Source organism: Capra hircus, chromosome 7, assembly GCF_001704415.2.
Source record: "Capra hircus breed San Clemente chromosome 7, ASM170441v1, whole genome shotgun sequence".
Taxonomy (NCBI): Eukaryota; Metazoa; Chordata; class Mammalia; order Artiodactyla; family Bovidae; genus Capra; species Capra hircus.
The window spans coordinates 41,682,624-41,699,491 of NC_030814.1; the positions used below are offsets into that span (position 1 = coordinate 41,682,624).

Consider the following 16,868-nt stretch of genomic DNA (forward strand, 5'->3'; position numbering starts at 1 on the left):
CCCTCTCCCTCTCCCTCTGAGTCCAAAAATCCGTTATACACATCTGTGTCTCTTTCCCTGTCTTGCCTACAGGGTCGTCATTGCCATCTTCCTAAATTCCATATATATGTGTTAGTATACTGTATTGGTGTTTTTCTTTCTGGCTTACTTCACTCTGTATAATCGGCTCCAGTTTCATCCATCTCATCAGAACTGATTCAAATGAATTCTTTTTAACGGCTGAGTAATACTCCATTGTGTATATGTACCACAGCTTTCTTATCCATTCATCTGCTGATGGACATCTAGGTTGTTTCCATGTCCTAGCTATTATAAACAGTGCTGCGATGAACATTGGGGTACATGTGTCTCTTTCAATTCTGGTTTCCTCGGTGTGTATGCCCAGCAGTGGGATTGCTGGGTCATAAGGTAGTTCTATTTGCAATTTTTTAAGGAATCTCCACACTGTTCTCCATAGTGGCTGTACTAGTTTGCATTCCCACCAACAGTGTAGGAGGGTTCCCTTTTCTCCACACCCTCTCCAGCATTTATTGCTTGCAGATTTTTGGATCGCAGCCATTCTGACTGGTGTGAAGTGGTACCTCATTGTGGTTTTGATTTGCATTTCTCTAATAATGAGTGATGTTGAGCATCTTTTCATGTGTTTGTTAGCCATCCGTATGTCTTCTTTGGAGAAATGTCTATTTAGTTCTTTGGCCCATTTTTTGATTGGGTCGTTTATTTTTCTGGAATTGAGCTGCAGAAGTTGTTTGTATATTTTTGAGATTAGTTGTTTGTCAGTTGCTTCATTTGCTATTATTTTCTCCCATTCAGAAGGCTGTCTTTTCACCTTGCTTATATTTTCCTTTGTTGTGCAGAAGCTTTTAATTTTAATTAGATCCCATTTGTTTATTTTTGCTTTTATTTCCAGAATTCTGGGAGGTGGATCATAGAGGATCCTGCTGTGATTTATGTCTGAGAGTGTTTTGCCTATGTTCTCCTCTAGGAGTTTTATAGTTTCTGGTCTTACATTTAGATCTTTAATCCATTTTGAGTTTATTTTTGTGTGGGGTGTTAGAAAGCGATCTAGTTTCATTCTTTTACAAGTGGTTGACCAGTTTTCCCAGCACCACTTGTTAAAGAGATTGTCTTTACTCCACTGTATATTCTTGCCTCCTTTGTCAAAGATAAGGTGTCCATATGTGTGTGGATTTATCTCTGGGCTTTCTATTTTGTTCCATTGATCTATATGTCTGTCTTTGTGCCAGTACCATACTGTCTTGATGACTGTGGCTTTGTAGTAGAGCCTGAAGTCAGGCAAGTTGATTCCTCCAGTTCCATTCTTCTTTCTCAAGATTGCTTTGGCTATTCGAGGTTTTTTGTATTTCCATACAAATCTTGAAATTATTTGTTCTAGTTCTGTGAAAAATGTTGCTGGTAGCTTGACAGGGATTGCATTGAATTTGTAAATTGCTTTGGGTAGTATACTCATTTTCACTATATTGATTCTTCCAATCCATGAACATGGTATATTTCTCCATCTATTAGTGTCCTCTTTGATTTCTTTCATCAGTGTTTTATAGTTTTCTATATATAGGTCTTTAGTTTCTTTAGGTAGATATATTCCTAAGTATTTTATTCTTTTCGTTGCAATGGTGAATGGAATTGTTTCCTTAATTTCTTTTTCTACTTTCTCATTATTCGTGTATAGGAATGCAAGGGATTTCTGTGTGTTGATTTTATATCCTGCAACTTTACTATATTCATTGATTAGCTCTAGTAATTTTCTGGTGGAGTCTTTAGGGTTTTCCATGTAGAGGATCATGTCATCTGCAAACAGTGAGAGTTTTACTTCTTCTTCTCCAATTTGGATTCCTTTTATTTCTTTTTCTGCTCTACTTGCTGTGGCCAAAACTTCCAGAACTATGTTGAATAGTAGCGGTGAAAGTGGACACCCTTGTCTTGTTCCTGACTTTAGCGGAAATGCTTTCAATTTTTCACCATTGAGGATAATGTTTGCTGTGGGTTTGTCATAGATAGCTTTTATTATGTTGAGGTATGTTCCTTCTATTCCTGCTTTCTGGAGAGTTTTTATCATAAATGGATGTTGAATTTTGTCAAAGGCCTTCTCTGCATCTATTGAGATAATCATATGGTTTTTATTTTTCAGTTTGTTAATGTGGTGAATTACATTGATTGATTTGCGGATATTGAAGAATCCTTGCATCCCTGGGATAAAGCCCACTTGGTCATGGTGTATGATCTTTTTAATGTGTTGTTGGATTCTGATTGCTAGAATTTTGTTGAGGATTTTTGCATCTATGTTCATCAGTGATACTGGCCTGTAGTTTTCTTTTTTTGTGACATCTTTGTCAGGTTTTGGTATTAGGGTGATGGTGCCCTCATAGAATGAGTTTGGAAGTTTACCTTCCTCTGCAATTTTCTGGAAGAGTTTGAGGAGGATAGGTGTTAGCTCTTCTCGAAATTTTTGGTAGAATTCAGCTGTGAAGCCGTCTAGACCTGGGCTTTTGTTTGCTGGAAGATTTCTGATTACAGTTTCAATTTCCGTGCTTGTGATGGGTCTGTTAAGATTTTCTATTTCTTCCTGGTTCAGTTTTGGAAAATTGTACTTTTCTAAGAATTTGTCCATTTCTTCCATGTTGTCCATTTTATTGGCATACAATTGCTGATAGTAGTCTCTTATGATCCTTTGTATTTCTGTGTTGTCTGTTGTGATCTCTCCATTTTCATTTCTAATTTTATTGATTTGAATTCTTTTATGACTGGTATTTTGTACCTTTTCATCCCCTTCATCTATTTTGCCCCTCCTCCCACCTCTCTCTCCTTTGGAAACTGCTAGTTTGCTCTCGGTGTCTGTGAGTCTGTTTCTGTTTTGTGATATTCATTTGTTTTATGTTTTAGATTACTCATTTAAATGGGAACATACAGGATTTTCCTTTCCCTGATTTATTTTACTTTGCATAATACAGGGAAGGAGAAACAATTATTATTATCCCCTCCTCCTCTCCTTGTTAAAAATAGATGGGGAAACTGAAGCACAGAGCAGTTGAGTTGCTTGAACACACATGGCTAGTGAGTGGCAGAGCCAGGATTCAAGCCCAGGTCCTCTAGCTTGAGGGCCCATGCTCTTGTTCTTCATTCAATACAAGGAGTCAGTAGACATTTTCTGAATGGGCCCAATAGTAAATAGTTTGGTTTTGCTTACCAGGAGACACAACGGATACATTGTGGAGGTACTTACATAACCCTTTAAAATAGAACCATTAAAAAATATTAAAAACATCCTTATATAAGAGCCTTACAAAAACAGGTGCCTAGCAGGATTTGCCTGATCCTGCACTGTACTGGTTATTGCCCAACCTGAAACTTTGGGAGTCCCCACCAACACCAAAAGGAAGAAATATTTGACCATCAGCTGCTCTTTATTTGATCATGGAACTCAAGCATTCTTGCGGATCTAGAGATCTCAGAGATTCGGTCACACAGGAGGTTAATTACCTTCTTTGAGGGCCAGCACCCAGCGCTGTCGGCTCTCCCGGTCTGGAGCAAACACATACAGGAGGTAGTTGTCATGAACAACCTGGAGACGCACAGAGAGTTCAGGGTGAGCAGTGAAATCGGAGCTGAATGGCTGACAGCAGCCCCTCTGGGTTACTGTGCTGAGAGTGGGGTCTCAGGCTGTTGTCAAAAAACCAAACATCTGGGTGATCTGGGGACTAGTGCCCTTTTTAGCTAGATGTCTGAATGCTGTGCAGATAAGCCATCACTACATTAAAACAGCTAGAGAAAAGAGTTCCCCACTTAACTAGGCAGCATATTTCTCACATTAATTTTTCAATAATTAAAAAATTCTGGCATATTGGTGCACTGGGATGACCCAGAGAGATGATATGGGGAGAGTGGTGGGAGGGGGGTTCAGGGTTGGGAACTCATGTACACCCATGGCAGATTCATGTCAATGTATGGCAAAACCAATACAGTATTGTAAAGTAAAAAAAAAAAAAAAAAGAATCATTGTGGATGTATGGCAAAACCAATACAATATTGTAAAGTAATTAGCCTCCAATTAAAATAAATAAATTTATATTTAAAAAATAAATTAAAAAAAGAAGAGTAAGATATTAGGTGATAAATATATAACTAAGATTTCTTTAAACTTATTTTGAAACAAGTGATTCAGGAATTTCCAAAGATAGTACAGAGTTCCTATATACTTTTCACTCACATTTCTTCAATGACAGTATCTTAACGAAACAGAATACGTCTTTAAAACCAGGAAATTGACATTGGTCCAGTACCATTAACTACACAACAGATCTTTGGATTTCACCAGGTTGTTTTTTCATGCATGCATTAGTAATTGGAGTTTCAATGATGGGAAAAATACGTGTTACTCCTTTTACTTTCAGTACTAAAAATTCCAACTTGTGGAGGTCACTTTTTTAGTAGGAAAAAAGTTCTTTCCTATGCCACATTGAAAATGAAATATTAACTCCTCAGATTGACAAACATGAATGGTACCCCAGGATGTGCGAGAAGATATCCACTCTTTCAGAACCATAAATATCAAGAGTGGTAACAAGATTTAGACAATGTCATAACCTAAAGACTAAAGATACTCTCCATCAGCTCTGCGCAATAGAACTTTCTGCAGTGATGGAAATTTAAAATCTTGGCTGTCCAATAAATTAGCCACTAGCCCGTGGCTATTGAAGATGTGAAATATTTATTCATTCACTGTGGCTTAGTATGACTCAGAGCTTACTAATGTTGTGAAATTTGAATTAATTTACATTTAAATGTAAGCATTCACCTGTGGCTACTGGCTACTGTATTGGACAGCACAACTCCAGATAATTCTCAGATTATAAACTCTGAGTCTTTTTATTCTAGAGCTTCCAATCAATTTATAACCAAGGAATGTAATCTATTGTCTGAAATTATAAGTAAACTGTGCTTGCAGAATGTTAGACTTGGGGCTCTTGATTATTTTTTTTTCTTCCCCCTAGAAATAGAGTAATTAGGACTTTCCTTGAGGTAAGGAAGACATGAGGGAAAGGGAAATAAGGGATGACAACTTTTTCAAAATTTTGTTATTAATCTTTGTTGAATGAATGTGTCATTGAAAGAACACAGCAGATTTCTTCTGAGCATGGTCTAAGTCATCTCTGTGCCACCTTCTCATTCAGTGACTGAGCATTTCAACTATCATCCAAGGAATGGAGAACTAGACCACTGGCCTGATGGACTTACCTGAAATGGATATTTATAGTGACATGGGATGATAATGTCACTTTTCACAATCTCGACACATTTGATTCGGGAGAGTTCGATGGAACCCTTCAAAGTGCGCTTTTTCTGTGGGGAGGAAAAACACATTCCATTTGAGGAAGAAGGAAGACAATATTTTTGTCCAGGTGGCTTCTAGAAATCCATTACTAGATAAGATCCATCGTAAACCAACCCTGCAAATATCCAGAAGCTCCTTCTTGGCCCTTGGTGCCTTAAAAGGACACTCTGAAGCAGACTCCTGGGAGAACATGTTATTTGAATCATCCTGATGAAGTGACGGACCTCCGTTCATTGAGCTGCTGGGTCTTATATCTCAGTGAACTTGTGACAATAGGAACATTTGCAGAACTTTTGGCTAGAATAGGTAGTGCAGACCCCACATGTGCCAGTTTTTTCTGTTTTGTGCCTATCCATGGCCTTATTGGAGAAGGCAATGGCACCCGACTCCAGCACTCTTGCCTGGAAAATCCCATGGACAGAGGAGTCTGGTGGGCTGTAGTCCATGGGGTCGCGAAGAGTCGGACATGACTGAGTGACTTCACTTTCACTTTTCACTTTCATGCATTGGAGAAGGAAGTGGCAACCCACTCCAGTGTTCTAGCCTGGAGAATCCCAGGGACGGGGGAGCCTGATGGGCTGCTGTCTATGGGGTTGCACAGAGTCGGACACGACTGAAGCGACTTAGCAGCAGCAGCAGCATGGCCTTATTAGCATAGCAAGTGAGCTCAGGCCTTTCCTGCTTGGTGACAAATACTTTTAATGGCACCTTTCTTTTCTACATCTGCCTTTTCTGGGTCCCCTTGGTTATCCACGGTCCCACAATGGCACCCCTGTAGGACATTCCTGACTCTGCTCTGTTACTATCTCATCCAGTTATACTGGCCCCAGGTTTCATCTCCTTGGAAGCTTACTGGATGTATCCTTGATAACTAATTCACATAATGGTCTTTGTGGCTTGTAACAATCTTGCATGTTACCAATTTCTAAAGGTCCTTGTCCTTGGATCCCAGGAGATGTTAGATTGGTAGACCAGCAGGCTCCATGGAAGGCTGGTTAGGGGAAAGCTCCTGGAGAGCAGGAGCCCTTCACAGGTGCCTGGAATTAGGCTTCTGTTGAGAATAGAGTTTAGTTCAGTTATGGAACAAGTGGCAAAACACTTCATTATAGCTTATCCTTAAGAAAGAGGTATCATGAATAGTGGTGAATTGGGCACAAGATTGGAAAGGGCTAGGAGCAAAGTCAGGCTCTGCCTCCAACCATCTCTGTGACCTTGGGACATGCATCAAACTTTTCTGAACTTCAGTTTCCACATCTGAGAAGTGAAGATAATTATGCCTACCCTTGAAGTAATGATGGCAGACTGAAATAGGAACAGGTAAGCTAATTACCTGGCTTATGATGGAGGCTCTCAATAAAGGATACCCTCCCAGTGAAAGAGGCTAAAGAAATGCTAACTATGGCAAAAGATCGGTGATATATGAGGGCACTTACTGGGTATTTAGGGGAGCTAGGACACCAGCAGATTCTCCAGAAATGAGCTCAGACTTTACTTACCACTTTTTGGTACCAAGCTTGGTGACTAGCCTTTGCTTTAGTAGCTGAGGCACAGAACTGAGATGAAAAAAGTCAAGGTGTGAGAAGTGCCCCCTATCAAATACAGGGAAGTTTTATGGAGTTTCTTTGTAAAAAGTTTTCTTTCTGGAAACTTTATTTTTGAAAGTGCAAAATCTACCCATGTAGATTGTAACAAATAAAGCAATATGGAGGCATGTGATAAAGTTATTTCTAGTGTCTTAGCATTCTACCCTTCTCCACAACTCTGAGGTAGCCAAGGTTAACCATTTGGAATGTATATGTCTTTCCCACACATATTTATGGAATATAAATAAACAAAAATGACATCTCCTCTACATAGTGGTCTTCAATGTGCTTTAGTAATCTCAGGATGTATTAAGAGATCAGTCTTCCCTTAAAAACTTTTGAAAACATATGCCCCTTGGAGCCAAGCTATCTTCTCAAACTTCCCAAACTTTAGAGTCTTCCACAGCTAAATACATGTCCTGATCCTGCCCATAATTATAGTCTTCAGAATGGTTAATCTGTTTTCAAAAGCAGAAGAGCACAAAAGAGCTGCCTTTTCAACAACCATCTGCAGCTACAGGTGGTAAACAGGGAGTCTGAGCTTTGAGGTTATCTTGGTTTTTAACCTCTTTGGGGTTATTTCCTTAGTAGTTTACATAGCGAAATGCAACAGGAGGCTCATGGCCGTAACATGACAACTCTGTCTACAGACATTTTGCTCCCTGGAACCTACCGAGCCCTGGATTTCTGAGGGCAGAGACCAAGACATCAGTTACAGTATCCCTCAAGTCTGTCAGAGTGGCTAGTCCACAACAGGTGCACAATGAGGATGACACAAACAAAGGGTGCCGTGTTGGAACACAGCTTAAACAGTCTTAATCAGACTTAAGGCTCATGTGTTTAGCTATTCAGGAATATTTCTTGCCAGCTCTGAACCAGGGCTATTCTTAGTGCAGGAAGCAGAGAGATGAAAAGAGAAGACTTTCTCATGGAGCTCTAGTCTAGTCAGGAAGGTAGACAATATAAAGTGTTCTACGGAGAATAGGATAGGCTGATATGATCATTTGGTAGTTACACAGGCCTTACCGGAGAGAGGGCATTTGAAAAGAGACCAGAAAATCGAAAAGGGGGCCAGATGTGAGAAGATGTAGGAGACTGAGCACAAAGTAGAATAAACAGCAAGAGCAAAAAGCCCTGGGGTAGAAACCTTCTGGATAAGTTTGAGTTGTTAATAGCCTGGGATCATCATAGTCAAGGCATCAAGTAGACATAAATAATAACTGGAGTGATAAATTGGGATCCAAATTCTATGTGAAGTTCTAAAGCAGCGTTAACCCTCAGAAACATAGTGAGAGCTACATAGGAAAATTAAAATTTTCTATTAGCCACACTAAAAACTAGCAAAAAGAAAAAGTACAATTAATTTTAAGAACACAGTACTTTGTTTAACCCTGTGTTTCTAAGTACTATCATTTCTTCACATCACTGACATAAAAAATTGAGACATATTACATTTAAGGACTAAGTCTTTGAAATCATATATTTCATGAGACATCTCAATTTGGATTCTCCACACAACAAGTGATCAGTTGCCACACATGCCTGGAAGCTACCATTGGGCAGTGTGGCTTCGAGATTTCCAAGGAAGATTTCTCCAAACTCAGATGATCTCTTTGACTTCTTAATGTTTGCTGAGTTCCAACATAGATATTTAGAGACTGTCAGGTGAGCCTTCTGTTGAAATGGATGTCATGTTCTGTCATCAAAGCTCAGTCTCATTCTCAAAGGAATGATCAGGCTCCCCCGTCACAGTCTCTCCTGCTTGGTCAGCCTCTCCAATTCCTGAGGTCTCCTCAGATCTGCTAAGTGGTAAACAGCAGGGTAATCTGTGCCTTCCCTGAGCCAGGCACAGGGGACAGCCAGTCAGCAAGCTAAACACCACTTCATCTCTGGGAAATGGTGATGGCCTGTAATCATCCCAAACAGCTGTGCTATTTCTGAAAAATGCCAGCCTAAAACCTTCCAAGGAAACCACACAAAAGCCACCAGAGAAAGAGAGACACCAAGTAAAACAGGCACCCCTCTGGGTGAAAGATCACGGAACTTCACTTGACCTTGTCTCTTTTCTTGGCCATGTTCAAAGCTGTCCTCCTATTCCAGAGTTTCATCCCAGACATCTGACATGTATCAAACACTATCCAAGAAGATGCTTGATGCCCGCGTAGTTGTACAAAGTCGAGCTGGTGCAAATGTCTTTGATATCTTCTTTCTTTTTATATTAATATATGAAATGGAATTTTGGATTGTGACTTTCTTTCAAAGAGAGGCAGGAAAAACAAAAGATTTTGGGAGCATTTCCTATACTTCAGGCACTCAAAGGGCATCTTATTTGGCCATGATCTTATGATTCCCCCATTTTTTAGGTGAGGACATTGAGGTTCAGAGGGGCCAAGTCTCTTTATAAGTGAGCATACAAACTCAATTCTATGACTGAAGAACCTGAGTGCTTAATGACTGCTTTATGGCTTTGTACCTGCCCTGATTTAATGTAGGAGACTTTTATTGCATGAACCTAATGCTGAACAATCAGTTGTGTGGTTGATTCCTCCAAGCCATGACCCAGCAGAAATTTGTTTCTGCCCTGTTTGGTTGTGCAGCGCTTATGCTGGATTTCAAAGTGGGAGCACAGAACTCCCTCTTTGCTGGTGTAATATTGGCTCCTTAGCTGCTCAGCTAGTCCAGCAGATACATCAGTAAGAAGCTATGTTTCTTTTATCCATGAAAGGACATCTCTACCCTTCGGAAAACAGCAGAACTTCAACTTTCTCCTCTGATGAGGCTGAGTGGGACAGAAACAGAATTTTCACATCAGGCAGATCCTTTCTGCCAGATTATCTGTGCAACCTCAGGCAAGTGTCTTAATTTTTTGGTTGCCTTACTTTTTGTTGGTTTGTTTGTTTTTAAGCGGAAATAATAACAGTCCTTGAATCATTGGGTTAAACTAGAGGATTTGAAAGAACTATGTAAGCCTACATTCAAAACATAAATCAACCACTAAAGTGTTACTTTCTCTCCTTTCCTTCTCCAAATGGTGCCCACAGAACAAGATTTCACCCTCTTGTCGTTATGTGTTCACCTTTCCTTTGGGGATTTTCTTTCAGGCAAATATGTAATGGGAACCACCATTTGGGAGAGCAACACTAATATTTAACTGATGATCCTGGTGATTTTGACATTCTGGAGTTATTTGTTTGCCAATTATTTGTAAAATCAGGACAAAACTTTAAAAGGGCCCTGTTGCTTGGTTCTCCCCACTATGTCACATTTGCTCACATGTTAGCAAATGTGATGACTTTAGTTCTCTTCTTACCCTTTCCCTGGGCTGTCAAAACCTTCCCCAGATAGTCATTCACCTAATGTTTAACTTCCTGATAGTTTAAGACGTGGCTTGTTTCACAAAAGTTTGGGTTAGGACAGATATTAGAGACTTAAGCCCAGAGGGAGATTTGACAATCAAATTTCAGGTATCATCTGAGAAAGTGTTGTTCAAAGGGAACCAACCGTTTTTCAAAGGAGAGGGATGGTTTTAAGACTTTCTTAGATCGCACTGTAAAAGAAGCCACATGCTACCTTCATCAGAGTTTCCTTGAAATGACCTTGGAGAAGGAAGTAGCAATCTGCTCCAGTATTCTTGCCTGGAGAATTCTATGGACAGAAGAGCCTGGCAGGCTAGAGTCCATGGGGTCACAAAAAGTCGGACGTGACTGAGCAACTAACACACTTTGAAATGAGGAAGTCTTTCTGATGATGATGTTAACCAGGCACTTTGAATATTTCACTCACTGCTTCTTCTGGGGTGTAGTACAACCATTGCCCCTATCTGAAATGGCACAATGATGCAATTGAAATGGAAACTGATGTCATGTGAGGTGAAACTTGGGGCTTGCTGTCCCCTACCCCAATCAGAATGCAGGCTATCAGTTCTAAGATTGGTTTTAGGGGCTTTCCTGGATTCTAGTTTCATCTCTGCAAAGCATGCTGGAGGTAACCCATGCGTTCATTCCCAGTCTCCCAACACAGCTTTTGGTCTTTTACAACAGGGGGAACCCTCACATTGCAGGAAAGAAGAGAAGAGATTTGGAACTTGGAAAAGTCATGGTTTGAATCCCTGTAAGAACAAGTAAGTTGTCTCAGTTCTCTGGTCTTAGTTCTCTTAGGTCTTGTTAATCATTTAGTTCTTGGGGAGTCATGGAGATGCTGACAGTTGCAACTCAGCTATACAGCAGCATCTTCTAGAATACCAGTGTAATTTATAACTAGCTGCTGCTGGTTCTTCTCCTCTCCCAGCCTATCTTCCCTTGGACCTACCTCTTTACTCCCACTAACCTTCAAAGTTCTGGGAGCGTCTGGAGCTAAGGTAGCAGATTTTGAGGCTTCTGGACTGACTTAAAGCCAGGAAACTATGATCCATCCCACACCTGCCCTCTTGTCTTTCCTTTTTTCCACAAGACCTTTTAGTCGTGGCTTTCCTCAACTCGGCTTTTCACACTGTGGTTTATGATGAGGCTGGTTGTGCTGTGGGGAAAATTCTCAAGCTTCCCTTAAAGTCTTCCGTCTTGTTAGCAGTAGCACCCTGACTACCTGAAAATAAAAGGATTTTACCTACCCGCTCCCCCCGTTTAAAAAAAAAAAAGAAGAAAAAGAAAAAAGAAGGAAACAGGACTACACTCTCTTACAGTTTCCAGATGCATTTTGAGATCCTCTATTAAAATTATGAATGCATTTTCTCACAAGAAACTATTAAAAGGAGATACTCCTGGGAGGGGTTCTGGGGTTTGAGAGTAGAAAGTAGAAAGAGAGCCTTTCTTTTTACCTCCTGTCCTTCTATACAGTTTCACTGTTTTACCATAAACATGTATTTCTTTTATTGTGTTTAAAAGCAGTTATCTAAAATAAATGAATATATTTGCCTTATAAGATCTATCCTAAGGAAACATTTATTCAAGATACATAAAGACACAGTAAAAAGGATGTTCCCTGTGGCATTATTTATTACACTAAAAAGTCTAGAGAAACCTAAATATCTACCAATAGACAAATGGTCACGTTAGTCATAGTTCATCTATCTTGTGACCATTTTGTGTGTGTGTGTGTGTGTGTGTGTGTGTGTGCGCGCGTGTGTGTGTGTGTTAGTCGCTCAGTGGTATCTGACTCTTTGCGACCCCAAGGACTGTAGCCCGCCAGGCTCCTCTGTCCATGGAATTCTCCAGGCAAGAATACTAGAGTGGGATGCCGTTCCCTTCTCAATGTGACCATTCTGTAGCCATTAACAAAGAATAAAGTTAGTCTATACAGAAGGGAAAATATATATATTAAAATGTAAAAAGCTTGTTTAGAGCAATAGATGGAGCAGCATCTCATGTTTAGGAAAAGAGATAATAAAATATATAATAATATGTTCAATAATCAAAGAAATAGCACAGGTAGGAATGCTGCTATCCTGGTTCTCCTTTGTGGGTGACATCATGGCAGATTTTTGCAGTATAAGTTATATATTACTATATTTCAAGTTTTTGCAGTGAGCATATAAATTTATTAAGCAGGAAAATAACAGTACTATTTTAAAGCAGTCACAGATTTTACAAACACTACACTGTAACACAATTTTGGCAGATGACTATAGGAGAAGGCCAAGAGGTACACATCACATGCTGGGTGTGCAAAATGATGAAGCTCTTCATGCCCCCATTAACAGTCAGTGGCATCCAGGCAGCACCTGCCACTTGTATCCATAGAGGTTCAAGTTCATGACATTTCCTCTCATGTTGTTCTTGAGTAATAGCCACTTTCTTCATAAATTTATAAAGCAGCTCTGTGTGCTTTTATATGGTATATCTGTCGTTGAGAATTCTAGAATAATTCAAGAATGATCCTAAACCTCATTCTTTTTAGCAATGATAGCAGTGATGTTAGCCTTAAAAAAAAGCAGGTTTGTTTAAATTTCCTGAAACAAGTGGGTAGAGAGAAAAGGACTTAACGTAGAAATTAAGAGCAAGAACTAAGTGGTACAGAGTAGATCCTGATGATGTCCTGCACATTTTGTTTCTCAGCACCTCTGGTCTTTGAATGCTCTTTCAAAGCCTTCTTTCTTTCCAGAATAGGGTATGTCAGCTTTTTAAAGAGCTTTAAAGAATATATTTCTGTATCTTTTTCAAGCACTGGAGAGTTAGTAGCAAAAGTATATAGATGGATAACAATGTCATTAGATTTTAGGAAATCTATAAAGGTGATGTTCAATTAACATTTGTTACTTGGTTGATGGAGGGAACAGCAGGTAAGACTAAATGTGCAGCAGAAAGTAAAATTTGTGGACCCTGTGACAAACTCTTAACAGAAATGATTTGAATAAGTTATCTAGAATGATTGGCAAGTGGATAACAATTTCTTGACAATGAAAAGGAAAGTGAAAACTAGTCTGCCCAAAGGTTTTAGCTAATAAAGAGCTCCTCCAAATAATTATGGAAGACACTAACAAATTATAGGAAGATGGGTAAAAGGGATATAAATTACCCTTAAATATATGAAAAGATGCTCATTCACTATAGTAATGGAAGTACAAATAAATTTTACTGAGATACCATTTTTAAGACTATTAGACTTGCAAAGATCAAAACATATGATAACACTGTTGGTGAGGTTTTTGAGAAAACAAGCATTTCACACATGACCCTGAAGAATGTTGACTAGTACAACTTCCTTGGAGATTAATTTGGCTATGTTCAGCAAAACAAGAGATGTAAATATCTTTTGACACAGCAATCCCATTTTTAGAAATGTTTTCTGTAGACCAGGGGCTACTCAATCTTGGCATTATCATTTAATCACATTTTGGGCTGGATTATTCTTTGCTGTGAGTTTATTCTGTGTCTTGTAGGATACTTAGCATCCCTAGCTCCACTCACCAAAGCCAATGGCACTTCCTTCCCTAGGTATGACAACCAAAACTTCCTCCAGACATTGCCAATGATGGGCAAAATCACCCCTGGTTAAGAACTCCTATGTAGACATACTTACACATGTTGAGAGTGAGATACCTATGAGGTTATTCATTCCTCACTGTTTGTAAGGACAAAACAAATGGAAATGGACTAAAAGTCCATCAAGACGATTTTTTTATCTGTACAAAAAAAAATATTATGCAATCAAACAAAAAAAAAGAACAAAGAAGCCCCTTGCATACAGTATAGATTGATCTTTAAGAGGTATTGCTAATCAACCAAAAGAAAACCTAGGAGGCATATGTAGAGCCCACCTGGCTCCTCTGTCCATGGAATTCTCCAGGCAAGAATACTGAATCAGGTAGCCATTCCCTTCTCCAGAGAATCTTCCCAACCCAGGGATCGAACCTGGGTCTCCTGCATTACAGGTAGATTCTTTACCATCTGAGCCACCAGGGAAGCCCAGGTAGAATGTGCTACCATTGTATAAGAAGTGGGGGGGAGTAAAGAAAGCTTATTTGTGTTTACATATGTATACATAAAGTATCATTGTAGGACTTCCCTGGTGGCACAGTGGATAAGAATCTGCCTCCCAGCATAGGGGACATGGGTTCCACCCTTGGTCCAGGAAGATTCCATATGCCGTGGAGCACCTAATCCCACACACCACACGCCTGGAGACCACACACCACCCTACTGGAGCCTGTGCTCCAGAGCCTGGACTCCCCCACAAGAAGCCACCTCAATGAGAAATCTGGGCACTGCATCTAGAGAGTAACTACTGCTCACCACAACTAGAGAAAGCCCATACAAAGCAACAAAGACCCAGGGCAGCCAAAAATAAATTAATTAAATTAAATTAAAAGTAAAGTATCATTGGAAGAACTGATAAGTTCTTCTGATGGTTGTTTTCAGGCAAGAAAGCAGTGTGGGATCAACTACTAGGAATCACTGATCCCAAGGGAAGTTGTTGCTTTTGTTCTCATGGCCACTATTGTGACCTTGGGCAAATGGTTTCACTTCCCTGTGTCTTGACTGCTTCCTCTCTAAAACAGAACTTGGCTTTTATCTCCTTCAAAGAATTGTGAAGATAAACTAGAAAAATCCAGAGGAGCAAGTTCAGTCCTCTCCTTGTGGTTGTTTGGCTGCTCTTGTGTGTCATTCACACAACATTCCTGCTAGGCTAACAGGAGCCGTCCTACTGGTCCCTGCTCAGGAACTCCATTAAACAGTGCTGGAAACTCACCAGTGAGTCCTTGTCCCAAGTTTCCCTTCTCAGCCACATAGCTTCTACTACACGACTTCTCAGACCCAAACAAGTCTACATCTGAGAATACCCATTGTAGAACTCTTAATCCAATTTTAATATTTGTCCCAGATGTCTGACCTAAGAAAAGATACTTAGCTTCTTCAAGCCTTTGTTTCCTCTTTAATACAATGGGGATAAAAATTGGGTCTACTGCATATGGTTATTGTGAATATTTCTGATATGATACATTTAAAGCACTTAATTTGGTGCCCTGGCACTCAGCAAGGACTCATTAGATATTGGCTCATATTGTTCTGAATTTTACATTGGTTACATTTGAAATGATGGCCTTCTTTTTTAGGATGCATTCTTGGGTTCATGCTTGGATTTTGATAACATGCCTTTTTATCAGTCATACAGTTATTCATGAGAAACGCTGGACTGGAAGAAACACAAGCTGGAATCAAGATTGCCGGGAGAAATATCAATAACCTCAGATATGCAGATGACACCATCCTTATGGCAGAAAGTGAAGAGGAGCTAAAAAGCCTCTTGATGAAAGTGAAAGAGGAGAGCGAAAAAGTTGGCTTAAAGCTCAACATTCAGAAAACAAAGATCATGGCATCCGGTCCCATCACTTCATGGCAAATAGATGAGGAAACAGTGGAAACAGTGAGAGACTTTATTTTTTTGGGCTCCAAAATCACTGCAGATGGTGACTGCAGCCATGAAATTAAAAGACGCTTACTCCTTGGAAGAAAAGTTATGACCAACCTAGATAGCATATTCAAAAGCAGAGACATTACTTTGCCGACTAAGGTCCGCCTAGTCAAGGCTATGGTTTTTCCTGTGGTCATGTATGGATGTGAGAGTTGGACTGTGAAGAAGGCTGAGCACCGAAGAATTGATGCTTTTGAACTGTGGTGTTGGAGAAGACTCTTGAGAGTCCCTTGGACTGCAAGGAGATCCAACCAGTCCATTCTGAAGAAGATCAACCCTGGGATTTCTTTGGAAGGAATGATGCTAAAGCTGAAGCTCCAGTACTTTGGCCACCTCATGCGAAGAGTTGACTCATTGGAAAAGATTCTGATGCTGGGAGGGATTGGAGGCAGGAGGAGAAGGGGACGACAGAGAATGAGATGGCTGGATGGCATCACGGACTCGATGGACGTGAGTCTGAGTGAACTCCGGGAGATGGTGATGGACAGGGAGGCCTGGCGTGCTGCGATTCATGGGGTCGCAAAGAGTCGGACACGACTGAGTGACTGAACTAACTGACAGTTATTAATCATCTCTTAGATGTATTACTTCCTGGAAAGATTTCCATATTTAGCTAATCTCCATGTCTATTTGTGAATTCCTAATATCACTGGCAGTGAGATACAATCACATAGTTTCTACTTCTTTTGAGCTGGAAGGGTCAAAAGGATCTCTCTAAAAGGATCTCTCTAAAGAGAGATCATTCAGTCCGACTTTTTATGTTAGAGATGAGGCTTCAAGGTGAAATGACTTTCTCAACTAGATTTTATCTTTTCATTTCTGCTATTCAATTTACAGCCTTGGGAGACTGAAATCATAGAATTGGAAGCACCTGGGTGATATTTGCTGGTCAAGGGTAAGGCCAAGAGGGTAGGGACAGCCTACCTTGTTCTTTCTTCAACGAGAATACTTTCTCTTCTGCTTCATGTACACGAATGGGAATAGAACAAATAATTCTGTACTAAAAAGGGGCTTCATGCTTAGAAACA

At 40.0% G+C, this 16,868-nt stretch overlaps 1 protein-coding gene across 1 annotated transcript in view; it reads right to left on the bottom strand.

Moving 5' to 3' along the window:
- ITK (IL2 inducible T-cell kinase) overlaps positions 1–16,868 on the bottom strand; it is a 66,813-nt gene that overhangs the window by 40,609 nt on the left and 9,336 nt on the right. Inside the window, exons 2-3 of the mRNA XM_005683226.3 lie at positions 5,254–5,358; positions 3,499–3,580 (exon numbers count right to left, since the gene is read on the bottom strand). Of these exons, the coding sequence (XP_005683283.1) occupies positions 3,499–3,580; positions 5,254–5,358 (187 nt within the window). The remainder of the gene's footprint in view (positions 1–3,498; positions 3,581–5,253; positions 5,359–16,868) is intronic.